This window comes from Oxyura jamaicensis, chromosome 1 (genome assembly GCF_011077185.1).
Source record: "Oxyura jamaicensis isolate SHBP4307 breed ruddy duck chromosome 1, BPBGC_Ojam_1.0, whole genome shotgun sequence".
Lineage (NCBI taxonomy): Eukaryota > Metazoa > Chordata > Aves > Anseriformes > Anatidae > Oxyura > Oxyura jamaicensis.
This window is the reverse complement of record NC_048893.1, coordinates 110,404,015-110,426,480: the sequence shown is the minus strand read 5'-3', so window position 1 is coordinate 110,426,480 and position 22,466 is coordinate 110,404,015. Positions and strand designations below refer to the sequence as shown.

The 22,466-nt window shown below is 36.4% G+C and overlaps 1 protein-coding gene across 2 annotated transcripts in view; it reads left to right on the top strand.

The window, feature by feature from the left end:
* Positions 1-22,466, top strand: part of HLCS (holocarboxylase synthetase) — a 129,635-nt gene that overhangs the window by 95,253 nt on the left and 11,916 nt on the right. For both annotated transcript variants that reach the window (XM_035315754.1, XM_035315755.1), the window contains 3 exons: positions 17,210-17,277; positions 18,306-18,466; positions 21,732-21,846. In XM_035315754.1, coding sequence (XP_035171645.1) covers positions 17,210-17,277; positions 18,306-18,466; positions 21,732-21,846 — 344 coding nt within the window. The remainder of the gene's footprint in view (positions 1-17,209; positions 17,278-18,305; positions 18,467-21,731; positions 21,847-22,466) is intronic.

The following is a 22,466-nucleotide window of genomic DNA, read 5'->3' as shown; positions in this document are numbered from 1 at the left end:
TGCCCGTGATTCACAAATAGCTGGAACTTCAAGACTTAAAGTGATCTTATAGCTCCATTCAGAGCTGAACCTCTTTATAGTTATGTCTGTTATTTAACAGACTGAAGTGAGATTTAAGCATTTTTTGCAATGGCTATACAAGTTTTTTGTATCAGTATATTAGGACTGGGTTGCGTGTCTTAGAATGCACTTGAAATATCTTGGGTAGTTACAGATACACCTGGTCTCATTTGTGTCATTACAAGGAAAAGAAGTCAAAATAATTCTTTCAAAGTTTATTAGCATCAAATGTGTATTTTAAAAAGAAAAAAAGGTCATGGAAGTTCACTGTTTTGCTTTTTCAGCTTGAAGAACAGGATTGAACATATGATTAGCTACCAAAGTCCATATGCATTTAAAGGTGCAAAAGCATGACCAAGTTATTAATTTCTTTTGTGTTTGTTTATTATTTAATGTGATAAAATGTGTAATATAGTTTATGTTGTTCTGTTGTAAGCAGCCTTGCTTCTCTATGGTATGGATGTGAGATCTGGATATTCTATAGATAGCACTTCCAGGAGTCAAAGAAACTTCTAAAAATTGCTGTGTACCTTGCCTTGCATGATCTGCCATAACAAATGCTCTGGTTTTACTGTTCATCAGTTGCACAACTAGTGAAACACTAGTTGGTGTTGACATTCAGTAGAGATGGATGGTGAATGGAAGTCTGGGTGACCCCTATACAGAGGCCGAAAACTAGACGTCTAGAAGGTGTGAATGCCCTGAAGCCATTTTAACAGTGCTTTTCAGCGTGTAACAGTAGATTAGTTTATGGTTAGAACTGCTGCCAGACATTTGTTGTACGCTAAGGCAAAGGCAAAGCGCATTTTGAGTGATAGCAATGAGCTGTGGTGTTGAAGCAGAATAAAGAGCAAAGAAAAATACAGTAGCAGTAGACGTGCCTACAAGGCATGTGACGATGTTGGATTTCTGGAATATGAAGCCTACGTTTGGGGGGAGAGAATTAGAGGTTTTACATGAAACCTTTTCCTGTAGTAGTTTTCCAGTCATTTGTACATCCAGTGTTTGATTTGTTTCTCTGACACTGACGTGCTTTCATGTTTGACCATGGGGTGTATGATAAACGTGACAATTACAGCTCCATCTTAGATCATTGTGCTGTTGTCTTTGATTTTATATACACATTTAAATATGCATTCTAGATCTGTGTCATCTGTGAGATTAGAAATAGCATACTCAGGCCTTCACTGCCTGTGCAAAAAGAGTGCAAACCCATTCAGAGCCCAAGCAAAGCACATTCTTCAAGTTGTTCCATCTGAGGGACTCTGGTGAATATGTAAAGCTCTCCATAACATTATTTATGCAGGACAAGTAGCACACAGAGAAGCATACAGCAGTAATAGTATAGAACAGTACTGCCCAAATGTCACTAAATGTATAATTTTTCAGAAATGGCACCTAAATATTCAAAATTACTTGAAGAGAAGGACTAGGGTAAAAAATTCAATATTATTCTTCTCCCCTTTGCCACATAATTTGTTTCTTATCAAGACAATGATAGTTTATCCTCTTCAGCTTCTAGTTTCTCTTTCAGTGATTAATATATAAATATGCTTTTTTGCTTATGTAAATGGAGTCTAAACTGAACTTGGCCATGCCCGTGCCATCCTCATATGACAGCCCAATACACAGTCCCCACATGGGTAAAAGAATGCTTGTAAGGACTGCAGAGCCTTTATGGCAATAGAAACTTAATCCCAGTTTGCCTGGGAAAGTAGCAGCCATGAGAACAGCTGCATTTCATGAGGCTTCACGGCAAACTGCCTTGCAAATAATGTTTTAACTGAGTTGCAAGACAACCCAAACTGTTAGTATATAGTCCAGAGATGTTACTCAGCCATGCAAATGACTTTGTGTTCCTATAACAACCCACATCTGTAATTGAGTATTACTTCTTTAAAGTCCTTTAATCTGCAGTGAATGCTGGTTAACTGGATTATCAAAAATTTTCCACTAAGAAAGGTCTGTGGGATTTTATTGATGTGCACATGTACTTGGCAACAAAGGGATGGCTAAGGGAGAAAATTAGTTTTGATTGCAAAACATTTTTTTTCAGCTTCTGAAATCAGTTAATCTGTGTGTGTATGTGTTTATGTATAGCTATAGCATGTTACAAGTTGTGTTTGGATTTACTCCTCACTGTGTATGTTCCACTTGGAAACAATTGCTTAAGTTATAGGGAGTTTTGCTTAACGGATGGATAAATAAAGCATTCTTCTGCTCTCACATTTTATCTTTTGCATTCCCCTTTCTAAAATCCAGTTATCTTTTCTTGTGTCCTAAAAGCTAATGGGTAAAATGAAGTTCATCTATAAATCCATCGGACTCTTCAATAACAAAAATAAACATTCACGTCAGAGAAGGGATGAAGTGCGATAAATAGGTAGAGATGTATTTTATGTAAGTTTCCAATATTTGCTTTTATGATAGTGAGGCTTTAGAAATGCATGTAATGTAATATTATTTTATCACTTGAAATATGTAACTTAAGAAAGATTGTTTTTAATATTAAAAATTTTATAGTCACTTTTAAAAATTGATAGTTATATGCATAATTTATTTAAAAAATAAGAGTACACTAATCAGGGAGCATGCAAATGTAATTTGACAATATCCGTCTGTTCGGTTGCTGCATTAGATAGGAAGATTGTGGTTTATTAAAAAAATATTTTCATCTTTTTTTTTGTTGTTACACTGCTAAGAATTTCCAGGTAGTGTCACACTGTATATGTGTGCCTCGTACTTTCTGTTTGAGAGTTAAGCTCCTTTTGTTGTATTTGGCTTGCATCACTGCATATCTCAGCTTTCAGGGTTTGTGTAAAGGTAGAACAAAATCCCCACCAGAGAATTAGGTTATGTTCTATATATTGACAGAGGTCTATTTGATCATGTCTGCATTTGATTTTGGAATGAATGTTCCATTTCTTGCAGCATATAAGATTATCTGTGTATAAAGTATTCTGCCTGAGTTGGGTACTTAACATATATCTTGCCTGTTAGGAAACTTCAGGCTCTGCTTAAGTTCTGATGTATAGCCGTGGAATTAATGTAACACTTCTGCAAGTTGATACCTGAAACAGCTTAGTCTATATACCTTGAAAATGCCATTAGAATTCCAGAAAACCTGTATGTTTATGATAGGAACATGTTCATGATAAGAAGCCATATGTTCAGTGATAGTCAATTCATTTCCTGGTCTCACAATTCAGTTCTTTCTGTTTGTCTTTTCTGTTAATACTAGTGGGAATTTTGTGTGCGAGAGAGAACCGTTCCCCTCTGGTGGACTGACTGCAAAGATAAAAGATCTGCCATCGCTGTCCGAGCCTTGTATTTGACCTGAACTCAGCCTTGTTGAGCCACAGTATGCAAACTCCAACTCCATTTGAATTTCTCTCATTGAATCATTTGAGAACCCTAGTGATAGATCAAATGCAGGAAGTCATACAAACACAAAAAAGATGGCTCCTGACTGAGAGATTACAAAATGTATACAAGAAAAAGACCTACAGGGGTGTTAGAGTCAACGAGAGTGAAAAGGGTCTCAAAAGTCAACACAAGTAGCTTATATTTGTTGCAATCGAGAAGTTGTCCTGTAAAAGAAAATAAGGATGATCAGAAGTTGAAAAGTTTAGTTTTATTTTGGTTGGATCAGAATACTGTGTTCTGTTGTGTTAGGCCTATGTACAGCTTAAAAAAGTCGAAATTATTCACAGAGTACTTGTTGAAAAAAAAAACCTGTGATAAGAACACCTGAAAGGAAAACAATTTGCCATGGCAATTTTATTTATTCTCCAAAGAGTTTCTTGTTAAAATTCTGTTAGTGGAGAAAAGGAAAGATGATTATTTCTTTTTCAGTGATCTTTTTCCTTGTAGATGATTAACTTTGTAGCATCACAGTTGAAATGTTTAAACATCCTTCTTAAAAGTAGGACCCATATGGAGCATGCTATTACAAAAGATCTTCCAAGTCGTAAAGCAGGTTATATATGACATATTGGATTTTATTGTATCCAAGATCCCTTACTGTTTACAGAATATGGTCACCTTTTGCATAACAGCTTCTGAGGTTGTGAAATTGCTCTGATTTTTCAAAAAATCCAATGGTTTGCCTAGGCATGGTATGTTGGCATCTAATCATCAGAAAAGGGGGAAAAGTACTCAATAAGATAATCTTGTTACATTGTTTTGGCAAGAGCAAAAGCCAAATTAGTGAATGACATTTGTTTATACGGCTTATGGATTCATATAGGACTGGACATACTGACCTCTGTTTTATTAGCAAGGTATTCAACACAGTTTGTTCTTCAGAGCTCAGCTTAGCACTCAGAGAGAGTGAAAAGTAGTTCCCTAAAATTACTTCCTTAATCTAGGCTAATATACCATTTAAGTAATTGCTTTTTATTTTTTTTTTATTATTTTATTTTTTTTTAATAAAGGAATTTAAGGTGCCACTGCTAATGCTTCTGTTTAAACTACAGCATGAGGACACATTTAATTGACTGGCTTGTTTCCATTCCTACTGTATTTGTAGTTGTGTTTTTCTTCTCTTAGCCATAGTTCACTTTAATCTTTGTACAAGGTGAGTGGCTTCTAAGGTGTTGTTGAAGATTACAGTTACCCATCTCCTTTCTTGGAGTTTCAGCATCACAGATCATATTTGCATTATCAGATGTAGCCATTTGAAAAGACTCCTTGTGTTTTTTCTGATTTCGCATAAGCAATGTTGATAGAGCCATGGAATCATCTAGCTCAGAACAGACCTTCAAGATCACCAAGTTCAACCATTAGCCTGCCCTAACAAGTCCCTTAGTGCCACAACCACATATCTCTTAAATACCTCTAGGGATGGAGACTCCACCACTTCCCTGGGCAGCCTACTCCAATGCTTGACCATTCTTTCTGGGAAGAAATTCTTCCTGACATCCATCTTATACCTTCTCCTGGCGCAACTTGAGGCCGTTTACTCACAGCCTATCACTTGCCATCTGAGAAAAGAGACCAACACCCTCCTTACAGCAACCTTCTTTCAGATAACTGTAGAGAGCGATGAGGTCTCCCCTCAGCCTCCACTTCTCCAGGCTAAACAACTTCAGTGTCCTCAGTCACCCCTCATAACTCTTCTAGTCCCTTCATCTTTTTCATACTTATTTATGTTGCATGGGGCTTTATTGATTCTGCTGATTCACTTACCAGGCCAGACTTCTGAGGGTTCGTATCTGCCGATGCTTCAGTACGACTCAGTCATTGTCAGAGTCGGCTGGGAGGAGCTATAACATTATGGGAAGGTAAGTTTCAGGTTCTAAACAATCTTGATGAATCAAAGAATGGCCTGAAATAAACCGGATGCAGGTCATTATGGCTAAGTGTGACAAATCCTTAAACGAATATAGGGTGGCTGGGTATCAGTTTTCAAGAGAAGTTCTGGAAGCATGAGCCAGGAATTGAAAGTGGGGAGTGTGGGGAGTCGTACTATTGTAACCAAAGGAGGTGAGGGCTGAGATGGAAATTAACACAAAAGTGCTTTTAAAAACTGCTACATGTAAAATGTACAGAGTAATCCTTCCAGTGTGCTATTTAACACTGAGAGTGCTTAACTGGAGTTACTGGTCCAGTTTTCATACCAGGTTTCTACTGTTAAAGCACTGACCTGTTGTGAGAATAGGATTTTAGCTTGCTTCCATGCAGCTGTGGCTTATTTTGTCAGGATTACAAATCTGGGTACTGAGAGATAGCTTTCTGCTGGTATGGTGGATTTTTACTTTGCACAAATGTAATAACCATTGATTTTTCTCTCCCACGTATGCATTTATTAATGACAATAGTTTTTGCATGGTGCCCTGTATGTCTGTGCTGATACTTCCCATTTAAGACATTCCTCACAGTCCATTTTTTTTTCCTTCTCCAGAGCTAAGACCACCTTAACCATAGATAAAACCTTACTGTTTCATATAGAATAAAATATCCACCATGTCTGTCCCACAATTTCTTCTTGCTTAGTGCTAAGTACTGCTAACAATCATAGTATCATATAACAAATCCTCCAAGTCTTCCTCCTTCTTTTTGATGCTGGCTTCTATTGCATGTGATCTGAATGGTTCTGCTGATTCCCTTACTAGCCCAGAACACCTCGGCTATGGCTTCACATCTAACAGAGCTTCAGTACAACTCAAGTGTGTCTACTGAACACCTGTTTTGCAGAAATGTATCAGTAAACCAGAATGAGGAAAAGCCTGTATTTTGCTTTTGCTTTACAGCTAAAGCATACACAAAAAAGGGGGTGAAGGAGGAGCCAGAGGCCTTTCAGGAGGTTCAGTACGAGTTTATAAAGGTTTTCTCTTATTACTCTTTGAGTACTGATCACATATCTGACAAGCAAATCAAAACACATCCACCCGAAACCTAGTAACAGACAAAAGGATTTGAGATGAGATCCTAGCTGTTGAGATACTACAACAGAGAAACACTGCAGTACAGATAGGGAGGAGGGAGAAATGGCAGGGGGTGGTTCCTCATGCAGCTTTCTTTGTTTTTCATACAAGAAATTTGAAATGCTGTTTATAGCGATACACTGTTAGATTTTAACATGCTATGCTTATCAATTTTCACAAGTAATTCCTGGGTTTACTAAGGTAATGCAAGAACGAAAGGCATTTTTTCTTGGCTATGTATTTAATGATACTTGGTATGTTCAAGCTTCATCATCCACGATGTGCAAATACTGGCGATCATTGCTCAGAAAAGTGGCAAGATGCCAAGATCCAAGTGTAGACAGATTCACCTGGGGACTAATTTGGTTTCTTGCCCCCCTAGCCCTTTTGCTGCTTATGCAGCATGAGAGATCCAGATTCACAGACCAGAATGGTTGTGCAGCCCTCCACACTTGCATGTAAGCTCTCTCCAGTTCAGTTCAGGGCTTTACTCATTCATCTGCCTCTCATGATGAGAGGTATTTGTATGCATTTGATTGTCTTAAAGGGAGTGTTGCTTTGAACTTCACAAACTTGGGAAGTAACTGCTTCTCTTGCATTTGAATTGGAAATAACGAGGCTACAAGGGGACCTTTTGGATTTTCTCCTGCCAGCCCTGACAAAGAAAATCCACTGTTTTGGGATTTAAATATCAGCTATATTTTATGTTGAGTCTGTGGTTAAAAAAAAAATTTACATTATGATGACTGTTTCTGGAGTCTACAGAGGATGCTGTGGCCAGCATAAAGTAACTTCCTTATTTTGAAATCCATTCTTAATCACCCATGAAATTAACTATTGGAGTCTGCCTTCAAGTTGGCACAGTCTAATAGTAAGGGTTTTAAAAATATTTAACAACATATTTGGAAACAGAACTTTTCTGTTCCTTATTTATATGTTTTTGGATGTTGGCTCTTGTATGAGAAAAGTGCTGTATGCTTTAATACTGAATTTAGAAATCTTGTGGTTTCTGTTGGCACTATGAGGGAGCAGCTAGTATAAGTTTGTGATACTTGATGAGAGCATTTTTGTGTTTTAATTATTAGACACGAATACAGAGCCAACTGAGTTCAACTATTGTGTTTATTGCCTTTTTTATTCACCATAAAAAAGCAATAATTTTTCTGGATTACTATCTCTAACATGATATGCAACTTGAAATCAGAAGAAAGCTGAAGCATTGTTAGTTCTTTATTCACAAAGGGAACACGGCATTGCGGAAAAAAATCTATTGTGGGATGTTGAAGTGTAATGTTATGGATTTATAACCCAGCTAAATGTTGCAGCTCAACAATAAATTAGGAGTGTATATAGTACTTCTGTGCCTCGTGAAAGTATTAGTTAGGATACCCCATGTTGTTGCTGTGGTTAGTAGGCCAGACTTCTAATCCAAAATGCATCTATGAGGCATTGCATGGCTTAACAAAGGGGAAGCACAAGCTTGATGACACAGGTAGCTTGGTAACAGGACCTGAGTCTTCAGGGGAAAACTAACGTGTATGAAAGCCCAGCTGAGGTACCATGGATGGGTATGCTTCAACATTGAAGTGATTCAAAACCTTAGCGCTTGCATATATTTGAAGAAACTTCTATGAATAGGTTAAAAGTACTCCTCAAAAATGTTATTTTTTTAAAGGAAAAAAAAAAAAAGATGTAGTTTCAGACAAATTAATTCCTCCGTTTCTTAGTAAATACTGGCTTTCCTGAATCTGTATTTGCCATGAGAAGTTGTGTTTATGGAAAATATCTGGGAAGTGCCAGGCAATAATGTCTTTAAAAATAATTCTGTAAACATCATTACCTGAACAGAGTATTTCAAATAACTAAAATTTTAGACCTATATTGCCATTTCCTAAGAATTTCTCAAAACCTGTCTTCCACCGGAACACTTTTTCTTTAAACAAATTATCTTTTCAGTCTTGCATTAAATTGTTCCTTGTGCATTAATCTCTTACATTTTACTTAAGAATTTTCTAGATGCTACATTAAGGGTTTTTTGAATGGAGAAGGAAAAAACATCTGGCATTTTAGTCTGTGGGAGTTCTACTATTAAATTCTGTGCTTTTTGACATTTTTAGAAGAAATACAGTGCATTTGATTGGTTTTGTATGTATTAGTAATACCTTCTTGAAAGTTTTCATATTTCGCAGTGCTTGATGGAGAAAAAATACACGCAAGTAAAACAATTATGCTTTACCTGCCAGTTTATGAAGTCATAGTTGTTTTGTAACGTTTGTAACACCTGGGCAAAATTCTGAGGATTTGTTTAATGCCAAAAATCATTTCAAATTACCATCTGCTTGGCAGCGCTTGTAACGTACATCGTACAATGTAGCGCATATTATAGAAACAAGAATATGAATAGGCATTTAGAACTTGCAAGAAGTTCTATGTGTGTTTTTAAATTACATTAATATTAGACCAGCTGATAGTAATCCATACTGTGGTCAAAGGTATGTGACTTATTTTTATTTACAGTGTTGATCTAAATCATGGTTTTACTCTTCAGCCACAGCAGAAATGTAAAAGCAGTATAGTCTGAAAACAACTTAAAAAATGATAATTAATGAGAAGTATATGAACACTGTAAAATTGAGACTGATGCTTGGACAATGAAAACAAGGCCAATTAAAAATTGCTTAAAATGTTTATTGTTTTTTCATGTTAAAGATGTTTTTCAGAAAGAGTGTTTACATGGCTGACAAATCCCTTAGAAGTAAATCTAATCTATAGACCAAAAGCAATGTTGAACAGTGTAAAAAGATGCTACCTCTTGTTTTAATTTGGGAAAACTTGTGAGTGTGCCTTTATAAGGAGGAGAAAAAACAACACAAACAAACAAAACAACAGCCACCTTACTGTCATAAACCACTAGGGTCTAGATTTGGAGCACAGTACATGTTGCAGTCATAAAATAAAAGAAATAAATGCAAATCACAGAGGAAAATGCTTTTAGAGCTTTTCTCTTTAGTATAAATTACTTCTGTGATTTAAAGTATTGTTTTTGATGAAATTTTCAGTACTAAAAGGATAACAGAAAAAACGTGAGTGAAAGTAAAACAAGTGACAATTAATTTTGTAGGTCTTAACAGTTATTTAGCAAAGAATGAATTTTTGCTGAAATGATTCAATTTTTTTCCAGTTCGCACTGAGAACCTCTGTGGAGCATCTGGGGAGGGTAGCGAGGTAGTTTCTGTGCAGCAGAATTCTTTTGCATGCTCATTTTAATTTTCATGTTCTGTCCAATGTCTGTTGTTCCACATTAACCCTAAGTATCTGGCTGACTGCTTGGGAGTAACTTCATCTACTTCTGTGGTGGAATGTGGCAACTATTTAACACCATGTATGATTTAAGACAGGAAATGAAGGACTGTCTTACAAAAATTTTGTAAGGAAATGTAATTACCCGGACTAGAATTTGGCTAGAATGCAAAGTTAAAAATACTGTCTATGCAAAAAGTTCTCTTTGTTATTTTATATGAAAGGTGACTTTAAAGAAGATTGTATGAATTCAGCACTGCCACTGATTACTTTTGAGATCCTGATGTTTGAGTTTGCTCAAACTATAAGTTGGTAAATGCAATGCTATTTTAAAATAAATTTGCTCCCTTATTGAAATGTTGCTGTTTCTTGCCATACTACGTGGGGTTACTTTAAGGTTTCCCTCTTAGACAGTGACCAAGCTTGTCCACTCTCATCCAATGAAGTGTGATGAAATTACTGATAGAAGTGACATAACAACAAACTGCATTGATATGTAAGTTTGAAAATTTTTTTCAGCATCTGTACCATGCTTTACTTTGGACAAGACTAGTTAGATCTGGTTTTGATCAATATGTTTATAACTTTTTATTCCACCCTGAAGATTCTGTTCTGAACATGTTATGATAAATGTGTTTCACTGCATTCCAGTAACTATTCTGTTCTTAAATCTTGGCGCTGGAGTTCATTTTTTAATGAAATCTGTTTCATTTCCATTTATCCTATGTTAAATTTTTGGTATGCTTCAGGTAGCATTTTCAAATAAAGAAAGGTCACGAATTGAAAAGGTTACTTTTTATAAGGAAAAAAAAAAAGTTCAAAATGATGTGTGGGGGAGTTGCTTTTCAAATTAGAAATCGAAACAACTTAAACTCCTAGATTCTCTTCACATCTCCCTTGGAAGCTCCCTCCTTTACTGTAACTTTGTGGTCTTGATGATATTCACAGAGAAGCTGATTTACTGAATAAAGAAGTTCTTTAAGTTTTGAGTTTTGGAACATTACCAGTATGTCTGAACCCAGGTTTCAAATTTTACTGGCATTTTGTTGGCAAACCAATTTTTTGGAGTCCCTTCTTATTTGGGTATGTTTCCTGACACCTTTGGCTGTATGGTGCTGTGTTTTAAAATTCTCTTTTTCTTTTTTTAAGAGGAAAAGCCTATAAACATATACAGAGGATTAATTATAAAATATCTGGTATAAAAATAGAGAGACAAGAAAATTACCAGCTGAAAAATGCAGTGAGCAGGAAAAAAAAGAGCATTTAATGGTAGTTTTACCCTGTCTGTTCAGCAGGCCTGATTCTCAAAGCAATTCCACAAGCAAAGTATGTACTATTCTGAGGCTGTAATATGGTAATTTATATCAAGCCTAAGTACTTGTGTGGTCAGAAGGAGGTGGTTTGGTCTTCCCTTCTATCCACTGGCCTCTTTTTACTGTTGCTTCCCTTTTGCCAACAGCAATGTTCACTTCTGGTGAGCCAGATTAGAGCATTGATCCAGCTGAAAAATAACTCACATGACTTACATGCCCTACTTACAGTCTTTCTATGTACTGCAATTTTGTTTAAACTGTATTGTTATTAGTGCACTGCTCTCCAAGACTTGCCAATTAGCCAAAGTATATATAAGTCACTAACCTATGTCATTCGTAGTATCAATAGATTATTCCTTGCTGAAAATGTCATGACTAATGTAGGACAATTTTTTTTTTTTGTAGTAATTATGGCTGTAAGGTACAAGAAACTAGCAGTCCAAGGTGCCAGTACTATTTTAGTTTTCCACAAGTCTCAGACATTGTAATCCCTTATGCTTTTTTACAGTGATGTAGGATATTAATATATCTAAAGAGTTCAAAGAGAATTTGATACTAAATGGTCCTTTCTGTACTAACGTTGCTACGGGGAAATCCACTATAACGTGAAAGAAGCTATGAATTTTTGCAATAGAACACAGGAGTGCATTCATGTAATAGTGTATTCTGGCACATATATTGCCTGCTGGATATAGGCAAAGTTATAAGACTGCAGAGCAGTAAGTTTCCTATCATTTAAATAAGACTCGCGAGGATTAACAGTTTAGGTGTTCTTCTACCTATCTCCACTGTGTGAGTCAATCTTGTGGAGGACTGTGTATTGTACCTGGCCATATATAAAATGCTGCATGGAAAGTGGAAGGTGGATAAAGTTAAGTATTAATTTAGGTTAGTAAGAGCGTGTGAAAATAACTTAAATGTAGGATCCTATTTGGGATAGGGAATTCCAGTGAACAGCCTCTGGACTAAACTCTTAATTCAGTAATTAATAGCTAATGGCTGGTTGCTGACTGATTTTAACCAGCTTTCAAGGACAGAAAGGATACCAGGTTTCTGTACATTTCCTTGAATCAAAGAATCATTGTGGTTGGAAGAGATCCCTGAAGGTCTCTAGTCAACCCCCCCTGCTTTTAAGCAGGATCAACAGTGAATTGAGACCACCTAGACCAGCGTCTGGTCAGGTCTTGAAAACCTCCAAGGACAGAGATACTCCACAACTTCTGTGGGCATCCTGTTCAGTGCTTAGTTATTATCCTCATAGCTCAGTGTCATTTGCAAACTTGGCAGAAGTGCATGTCATCTGCTCCAGGTCACTGGTAAATATATTAAGATGATAAACAGGATAGATTTCAGGATAAACCCCTGAGGAACTGCAGTCGTAAGCAGCCTACAGGTAAAGTACAAACCAATTTCAGAATCCAGGTATTTTTTTTCTCAACTGGTAGTGGACCCATCTAGACCACAGTGACCTAACCAGAATACAAGGGTGATGTATAAGATCATCTTGAACTCCAGTCATCTGGGACTTCCTCTGATCTCTATGACCATGATGATAGAAAATAACCTTGACATGACATCAGCCAGCTCTCTCAACACTCTCATATGTATCCCATCTGCGCTCATAAACTTGAGTGAGTCAAGATTTCTCAAGAGATTTATGATGTCAATCTGCTTTTACTGCTTTTTTTGTTGTTATTTTTTCTGCTCCTTGAACCCTATCTCTATGCATAGACGTCTGGGAGACCTTGTTGGTGAAGACCAAATCAAAGAATGCATTTAATAACTCAGCCTTATCTACATCCATTGTGTTTTTGTTCGTCAGCTGTGAGCCCTCATTTTCCTTGTTTGTTCTTAAAATGTAGCAGTAGAAGTTCTTGACCCTTTTCTTGCCAGTTTCTACCATGGTTGAGCTTTGGCTTTCTTCAGATCATCATTGCTTGTCTGGAGAGTATTTCTGCATTTCTTGTTTGTAGCCTATTCTTTCTTCCATCTCTTGCGTATGTTCTTTTTGCAGTCATGCATTCCTGTTTTAGCCAAACAAGGCACCTTGTTCATCTACCTATTTTCTGAAGTATTCTGATGAGCTGTTGTGTTTGCAGGAGGATGTCTTTAAAGACCAGGTCTGCTGAGCTCCTTTTGTCCTTCAAAGCTGCCTCTCATAAGATTCCACCTATCAGTTCCCTGAATAAACTGAATTCTCCTCTTGTGAAATCCAGGGTTTGGACTCTGTTACTTTCCTTCCTTATTCCCCTCAGGATTTTGAACAGCACTGAGCCATGGTTGCCACAGCCACGGCTGCCACAGCTTATCATTTCCACAACTAGCTCTCCTTTGTTTGTAGCAAATCAAGGAGGTGATCGTCTGACATTTGTGTTAAGAGCTTGTCTCTAGCACCCTCCAGAAGTCACCTGGATTGCTTGCAGCCCACTTTGTTTCCTTTTTTAACGGATGCCAGGGAGATCAGAGTCTCCCATAGGAATCAGGGTTTGTAATATACAGATGTCCTCAAATTGCTCTAAAAGATTTTTTCCCCTTCTTCCTTCTGGTCTGTAACAATCTCCCTGTATCCATGATGTCATTCTTGCTGGCTTCTCCTCTGATCATGGTCCACCAGCCCTCAATCAGCCTACTGCCTATGTTATAGAAAAACGCCATATGTTTGAGGTGCTTCTTCAGGATTTCACGTTCTCTTGAAAACAGGCTTCCAGGTAGGCAACAGAGACCCAAATCAGTGCTACCACTTGGGAAGGTCTCACAGAGTGGACTCGAGACTTGTTATGCTTGGCCATCATGCCCTCTAGCAGGCCATTCAGGATGCACAGCTTGGAATCAGACACAGTACTGTGCAGTTAAAGGCTATGAATTGTAAATGGATGACAATGGAGAGTTTAGGAAAGATTCTAGTGGCCACACTGCTTATTTTCAAACTAGACATAATGGACAGAAACAGTGGATATAAAGAAGTAAGGCAAGTGTTTGGGCCACCTTTTTGTTCAAAGTAATGCAAGAAACTGATCAAGAGACATATACCTTTCCATTTGACTAAACATTGAAAGTTTTGTTTTTATGTTGTTTTATAATTCACTGTGTAAATAGTAGTTACAAACAAGCTGTCTGAGAGTGAGATTTTCAGGAAAGAAACTTGGGGATAAAGGGACTTCATAACTTACCCTCTTGCGCCCGGGTATTTTAACATCTGGAATGTAATGCTGCCTCTTGTAATACCTCTGCAATACTGTAACACAGCAGGATGCATTAATGAGAATTTCAACCTTAAACCCACAACATCAATGAAATTTATAGTTGTCAGGCAGTTAACATTATTCAAAACACAATTTTTGTGGTTTCAATTCCCATATTACATTCATGTAGGAAGAAAAGTCATTGTGTTGACTAGTCATAAAGACAGATACTTTCTTCGACTTGAATTTTCTATAAAACAATTGCGTATTGTTTATTACTCTTGACACCATTCATAGGATGTGTTACAGGGTGGTGGGTTGTATGTATACAATCTCTCTCTTAATCTTTCAGTTGTTTTAATATTTCCTGAGCACCAAAAGTGCCTTGCTTACCTTTTGGAAAGTAACACAAAAATGTTCATAGCAGAGAAGAGAAATTTACCTAAAATTCAAGTATCTTCTTCAATGGTAATGTAAATGCTGTCCAATATCCTTCCTGATGCATAAATTTGTTTTCAGATGTTTCATGTTCTGTATCTCGGTGTGTTCTTTTGACCTGAAGTGTAGAGCAAGCCAGAAAAAAAAAAGAATTTCATGAAGGCAAAAATTTAGGGGAAAAATATGTTGAACATTGTGACTAAGTTACTCTGCAAAAAAATGAAATAGTTAAGTATGCAACTGATTAAGTTGAAAGAAAAGAGGGGAAGTCAATATGTAAAAAAGTGCACGTACAGTTACTCTTTCTGGTAAGGAAAATACAAGTTGTGTCTCCCGGAAAAAAAAAAAGAAAACAACTAACGAGTACACACAATTTACAAAGCTCTGAAGTTGGAGGGGATTATGTTTTTTTTTGTTGATTTTTTTTTTTCTTTTTTTTTTTTTTTTTCTTTTACCATCATAGTCTTTATGGTAATTCCAGAACAATCTCAGGAAGTAGTAAAAATATATCTATCTGTCCCTTGCTGTATCAGTCTGGGTATTAACAACTTCCCCATGTTGTGTCCGTCTTAAAGAATTTCTTCCTGACCCTTAAAAGCACAAACTCAGTCTCTGTGTTTAATATGTTGTTACCTGCTGCCAAGCCTCTAATAGCTACATTCATGTGTGCTGTTAATCGTATCTCTTTGTTCTAAAACCTGTGTTTTGGATTCATAATTACTTTTTTTCCTGCTCTGATTATTTTCCTCCCATCATGGCAGCACATGACTTTTTTTTTTTTGCCTATTTATAAACAAGTATGAATGGAGAAGAAACAGAAATCAGTGTATTTTGACAAAGCCTGTAATCTCTTCCTAACTGTACGTCCAAATTTAAATTAGATTTTCTTGTTGCAAAACCATGAACTTGCTGTTGTAACTGAAATCATGCTGTTCCCAGATGACAGTGCTGAAGCCACATGGGGGGCATAAAGAGCTGCTGAAGATTTTCTGCTAGGTCCCAGCATAAGTGGAGGTGTATTTTTAATGCTGAGGGTAGATGGGTGATCCTGGTCTCGACGCCTAATCGATAGTGTCCAAAGGAAGGAATTACCGAGCCATAATACATGTCAAACGGAAGGGGACTGGCAAAAAGATCTGGCTATTGCTGACTGATATGTCTCACTGATTCTGTGGTACTGTGGAAAAACATCCTTGGGCCTGTTAAGGCTTCTGTCAGTTTTGGTTCAAGTATTTCAGATGAGTGAAGGCATTTATGATCCAGACTTTGCTTGGGCCCTCAAATAACCTACCATTTTGATGATTATGAAAGCAAGTCAGCCATCTGAAAGCTATTCTGAAACTTTTTGCTACTGATGTTGCCCCAGCAGTTACTAAAGCCCTACTTTGCAAACTGAAGCAGGAGAGATGGATGGTTCCTTAACTTGATGTCTGCCAAAATGTTTGTGCCTAGTGAGCAGTAGGGGTACATTTCTGCTTGGAGCTGGTCCCTTCTGCTCGGGGATACTTGCTTGATTTCTGAACTTGAAAGGCCTCTCATATGTATCTGAAATTCAGAGGAAATAACTCTGAAGGATTGGGCTGCACTTATCTCCGAGACAAGACCACTTTTATACGAATGAACAGCATGATGTTTGTGCCCATATTGGAAGGAGGTTTTTAGGCTATAAATCACTCTCTCGGTTTGCTTTGCTGGCACCATCTTGAATATCTATTTTATCTGTTAAATAACTCTTCCCAAAAATGTGAAATGAAGAAGGATCACAGCACAGTTCAGATCTGTTTTAAAGCAGCTCGAACTAAGTTCTCACAGTAGGGTTTTTTTCTTCTTTTTTAAAGTCTTGCCTTGACTCATTTGGTGGTGTTAAAGTGCACTTTCTACTTATCCCCAGAGGAAAGTTAGTATTCTTTTAAGTGAAACTATTTTAAAAGCAGAACACAAGCCTAAAATAAGCCAGTGTTCTCTAGAGCTCTCAGAAGGTGTAGATTTATTTACTGTAGTTAAATCATAATTAGTTCTCAGGGGATAGTGTATCTTTTAAACTGCTTTATTGCCACCATATTGGTTTTCTAAATAATCAGAAACTGCTGCTGTTATATTCTGTAGTATGAACAAAAATTTGCTTTAAGTAGAAACAAATGTCTAGAATTGCTAGTTGTCACTTACTGAAGATAGCGACACGCAAAAAAATAAGCACTTCAAGAAAATGCGAAGAAATACAAAACGTATGTTATCAGAAGGCACCTTAAATGAACTATGGCTATAACTTTTTCCAGTGTAACAGATACAGCAATGTTTTACATGATAATTTTTCAATTAATCTTTTTTAATATTCTAATGCTTTTTGGTCAAGAATAAATATTAACTGAAAACGGATAAATGGTAGTGCAATGTTAAAGTAAAATATTACCTGATATTTAAACCTAGATTTTCATGAATGTAGCTTAGTGTTTCAGCTGATAAGCATTTTTTTTTCCTTAATTGGCAGGTTAATGTTCAAGTTGCCTGAGGAGATGGGTTTAATAGCAATTGCTGTTCGACAAACACAAGGGAAAGGTTAGTAAATTTCCTTCTTGTGCTAATAAATGCATATTAAACATACAAAATAGGACATTTTAATGTCACATAGCTTCGTTAAAGATACATTATGAGTATTTTTGATAATTAACTACAGAATAATAATGTTCTCTTCTCCTCTTGCTTGAACTGTGGATTTAAACTCAAAACCTAAGTTAACAGAGACCAAAGTAAACATTTTCAGGATGTTTGGTGGCTTTTGCAGAAATGATTTAGTGGTCTTCTACTTTCTGCCAGAAAGTCTCCAGTCATGGAAACTGCCATCACTACATTTAGTGTAATACAATTCAGACTTCCAAATCAGAACTCCGGTTTGATTTAACTAGAACAAGACTGGGTTGTCAGACTGGAAGACTTTTGTCAGAGAGGTTTTGTTGAGTCTACAGGACTGTCTTGAAACGTCATGTGGGCTTTCACAATCTGTTGCAAGAAAATACAAGCAGGTTATGCCTCTTGTCTAGAAAAGTGCTACAACTGATATAAAAGCCACTTTAAGTTTATTAGAAAAGCACAGTGCCCAGCGTAATAAGCTTTTCTGAGCACACGTCTATATAAAGTCACTTACCTGGTTTCTGACTCTGATATCACTTGTGTCAAGTTGATTCACAATGTGTATGGATTTGTAGACACACACACAGAGGATCTTCACAAATATTTCTTCACTCAAAGAAGGATTATTTGAAATGCGTATGTTCCCAAATACCAGGCGGAGCTTGGAAGCAAGTAAGTTAGGACATTATAGGAAACCAGTAGCAGAATGCACTCTAAACAGCCTGCTTTTTTGTTGTTGTTGTTTGTTTGTTTGTTTTAATTTAAGAAAGTTAAAGCTTTGCACTTTAACTTTTTAAATTTCAAAATAAGTTTGGAAACTCCTTTGTAGGACTTATTGTATGTTCTCAGGTTGGTACTATTGAATCTTTCTCTTCTGTAGTTGTCTACATTAACAAAGTGATGTTTTTAATATTTTTTTTTCTTGTGTTGAAATCGTGTTTTTTTTCCCTCCCCAGGTCGTGGTGGAAATGTTTGGCTCAGTCCCATGGGTTGTGCACTATCCACTTTACATATCACAGTTCCTCTACATTCCAACCTGGGCCAGAGAATTCCTTTCATTCAACACCTAGTGTCCTTGGCAATGGTAGAGTCAGTTAGATCAATACCAGGATATGAGGTATCTCACTTTAATTTTATCAAAATTTCTATTTCTGTTTCCATTTTCCTGAAATTCTGAGTTTTTACTACGTCTTCTTTGCACTGAATGACTCAACACTAATACAGTGGTAAACAACAGTAGTAAGTTTAGCCTTCATATATTCTTAATTTATAGGTAGTAAGAAATCTAGTATGCATATGATGAATACTGTCTTTTATTGAGTTGATTAAGTATACTGCCCTCATTTCACTCATAATCTGATGAAACTTAAGACTCAGTCTTCAGCAATAAAGAAAATGTCTTTTTTGTTTGTCTAACAATTGAGTTGATTTGCTTTGGTTCTGAAGGAGTTGCGGAAGAGGGAGGAAGGAAAAATGAATAAAACTGACAAATCCTTTTCTGCTTTTTTTTGTCAGTTCTGTTTCAGTGGTCATTTTATCCCTTTTAAAGGATTTTTCCAACCCTTGTTTAAAGTTGAAAACTGATTTCTAAGGCAAGAACTTAGGAGTATTGCTCTCAAGAGGGAATCAAGTGTCCTGTCATCAGTATTAAAATGAAGAACCAGTCTTCTTCATCACCTCATATATCTCCTTTTTAATGTTACCATTTCCTAATATTTGCTAACTATAAAACTTCGGTATTTTACAGAAGTAGTTAACTAAAGCATATGTTTCCTATATTACAGAAAATCAATGACTTATACACATTTACACATGAACTTTATTATAGTGGCACCCAGTAGCTTTGCTGAAGTTTAGGGTCTGTCAGCCTTTCTATTAAAACCTTCTAACTTCAGTGCTTCATAACTTGACTATAAAAACAAAATGCTTCAGGCTAAAATTTGCAATATAAAATATTTGGCTAGAGTGAATAATTTAACCATTTAGAATAGAAGGGACAAAGGTTAGTTTTATAAAATATGAGTCTGACTGGGGAAGGAGTTAATTTATGAATGAAGGTGGTTTTGCTTCTGTATGCCTACCCCGATATACTGTGGCATTTTGTATTTTATTGCATTCAAGAGGAAGAATGTGACTGATGTACTAAATAGTACTATAAAGATAATATGTACCACTAATGCAGATACTGGGATACCAAACTTATTTGGATACTTCCTGTCTTCCCACTAGCTTGGTATGACCCAGGCAAAGCTGATGAATCTCTTTTCAAGTAGAGAAATACATACTAAGAAGTCTTCCTGGGGATATTTGAGAGGATTGAATTCTGTTGTGGTGTCCCATCCCACTCCCCAGGAAGTCAAGTCCTAGACAATGGGTTAAAACAGTGTTACGGGTCTGGACTCAAGTACATTGAAGCAAGGAATTTCAAGGATTTGTCTGAAACTCAGAGCTTCAATTTCCCCTTTATTTAGACTTGTGTATTGCAGGGCTTTTCTTTATGTCAAATGAACAGTCATGCCATACAAACTGTAGCAGCTGAAAACAATTGGCTAATTTAGAGAAGTGTTTTTATTCTTACCTCTGAATTTCTTTACCTCTGTGGGAGTATGGGGAATCTTAATATTTCTTTAACACATTCTAATGGGGTTTGTTATGCCCAAAGTCCATTTCAGGATTTCCATAGACAGATATGAAATGCATGTGTTTCAGTTTATCATTCAGTCATCGTTTTTAGGATTCTGTCATGAATGTTTGCAGCTCTAAATAGGCAGCAATTGAGGCCTTTGTTCTGGACTCTCTTTTGACAAACTCTGACAGTTCAATTGTAAGTTTTCCTGTCAAATGTTAGTGCTGCAAATTCAAACAAGCTTATATCCAGAGAGTGTTTTGCTTTCCCATTCTGAAAACAGCAGAAATCTCACTCTAGTAAAGGAAAATGAGAACATGCTCCATTCCCACTGTGCCTTACCCATCAATTCTTTGACACACTGATAGTTATGCAGAACCTTGTCACTCTGTTTTGTGGCAAACAGCATACGTCTTTACTGTGTAGTTTGTCTCATGAAAATACCCCACAGACTTGTTTGCTTTTCATGCTTGCTTCTGACCTCAGTTGCCATGCTAAATAAGTGCCCAGTGTCTTACAGGCATATGGATTCCCTAATTAAGATCTAGTGAATACACTGTCATTCTTTTGCAGAAAGAATAGGGGCATCTCCTTTGGTTACCTTCAGAAGATCTCTTAACACTGATAATACTGTATAACTGTGGCATACTTTGTATGTCTCAAGAGTCTTCTCTAAATCCTTTCACAGTGTGAAGAGTCAAGTTGGTAATTAATATAAATTGGTGGTATTATCTTAGAATGCTTTGATAGCAAAATCAGTTAGTATTTCCTGTCAATGTATGTGTAATGGACTCCTCTCTGGCCTTTAAATCTGTCAGAGAAATAGACATGGACCCAGGTGCAGTTTTCACACATCCTGTAAAGGGATTTTATAATCTACAATAGCAGGGAATATGGCTCTTGTAGTCCTGGAGCACCTCCCATAATCTGCCTCTTGGGATACGGTCATATGCAGTTTTTCAAACTACAAGAAGCACATTGCTTTCTTTTTGTGTTTAAGTAGCCATTGCAAAGTTCAGTTCAGTTCTATGGTTTCAACAAAAACTTCTCTATTGCACTGGAACGGTGTCATACAGCACAGTTTGTGTTTCCAGCTCCACTGTGTTGCTTCAGCATAGCTGCCGAAAAGCATGAATATATTTAGAATATTACTGAAGTATTTACATAGTTGTGAACTGGAATTTCTCCTGTCTGCTAAATTCAAGATATCACTGTCTCCTTGTCTGGTTTCTTCAAAGATCCTCAAATGTAGAGTTGATATTATTGTGGATTTACTCTGATCACTTACACTTTATCAGCAGTGACCCACCCTTGCTGCCAGTTTTCATCTTTCTTGAACAGATCTTTCAGTTCTTTAATAGCGCATAATGAATTAAGTGAATTCTATAAAACCTTATGATTTTGAGTCTATAAATCTCTACTATATCTCTATAAATCTCTACTATCTTTAGTTCTCCTTTTTGGTTACTATAAGACTTTATTATCTACCATTATTTATTTATTTTTAACTAAATTTAAACTTTTCTCTGACAGCTGTCAACCTCTTTAGTAGACCATGTAACCATGATACCATGATTTTATCAGTAACATTTGTGAAACCCTTAAATAAGTTCATATTATGAAGAGCTGACAGTATCACATCCAGTGTGGTAAAGAGGTACAGAAAATATAGAATATGGAGTGATGAATGAGCCATGATCTTATAATCAGTTTCAGAATAAATTGTTTCTAAGTGTGTCTGGTTTTGTTTCTTTAGGACATTGAACTGCGAGTAAAATGGCCAAATGATATTTATTACAGTGATCTTATGAAGCTTGGTGGAGTTCTGGTAACCTCTACACTTATTGAAACAACATTTCATATACTTATTGGTAAATGTCTATTTTTAAGCTTTTCTATACTTTCTTCTTTTTTTTTTTCCTAAAGAAATTTGCTGTTAATGTCTTTTATGATTTCAAATGATAAGGACAAGGAGAAATAATGACAGCAGGCGTAAGGAAATAAAGCACAGTATTAAAACAAAAGAAAGCACATAAAGTAAATGTTTTCATTCTTCTTAAGAATTCCATATGCTTGACAAGGAAAACATAAATGCAAGCATCTGGGCTGGTGTAGTGGGGTTCAAAGAAAGAGCATTACAAGAGAGAGGGAAAATGTCCTTGATCTATTGCAAAACTAGTAGAATATACAGAAAAATGTATGATTTTTTTGGTTTTCATTTTTTTTCCAACGTGACAAATAGGTAAATAAATAACATGCCATTTAAATCAGGAGAGAAAGAGCTATGTACAGATTGTAATGTTTTCATTTCTCCTTTTGTCCTTTTAAATTTATTTGTAACTTGCTTCTGTTGGTATCTTTTCAGAAATTGGCATGTTACCAGTGAAGCAGCAGTGTCGTAATTATTTGATTAAATACTCTCTTTCTTTAGTTCTCCGAAAACATAAAATTTGCAAAGTGGTTAGGATGGCTGGGAGGGGCAAAATGACAG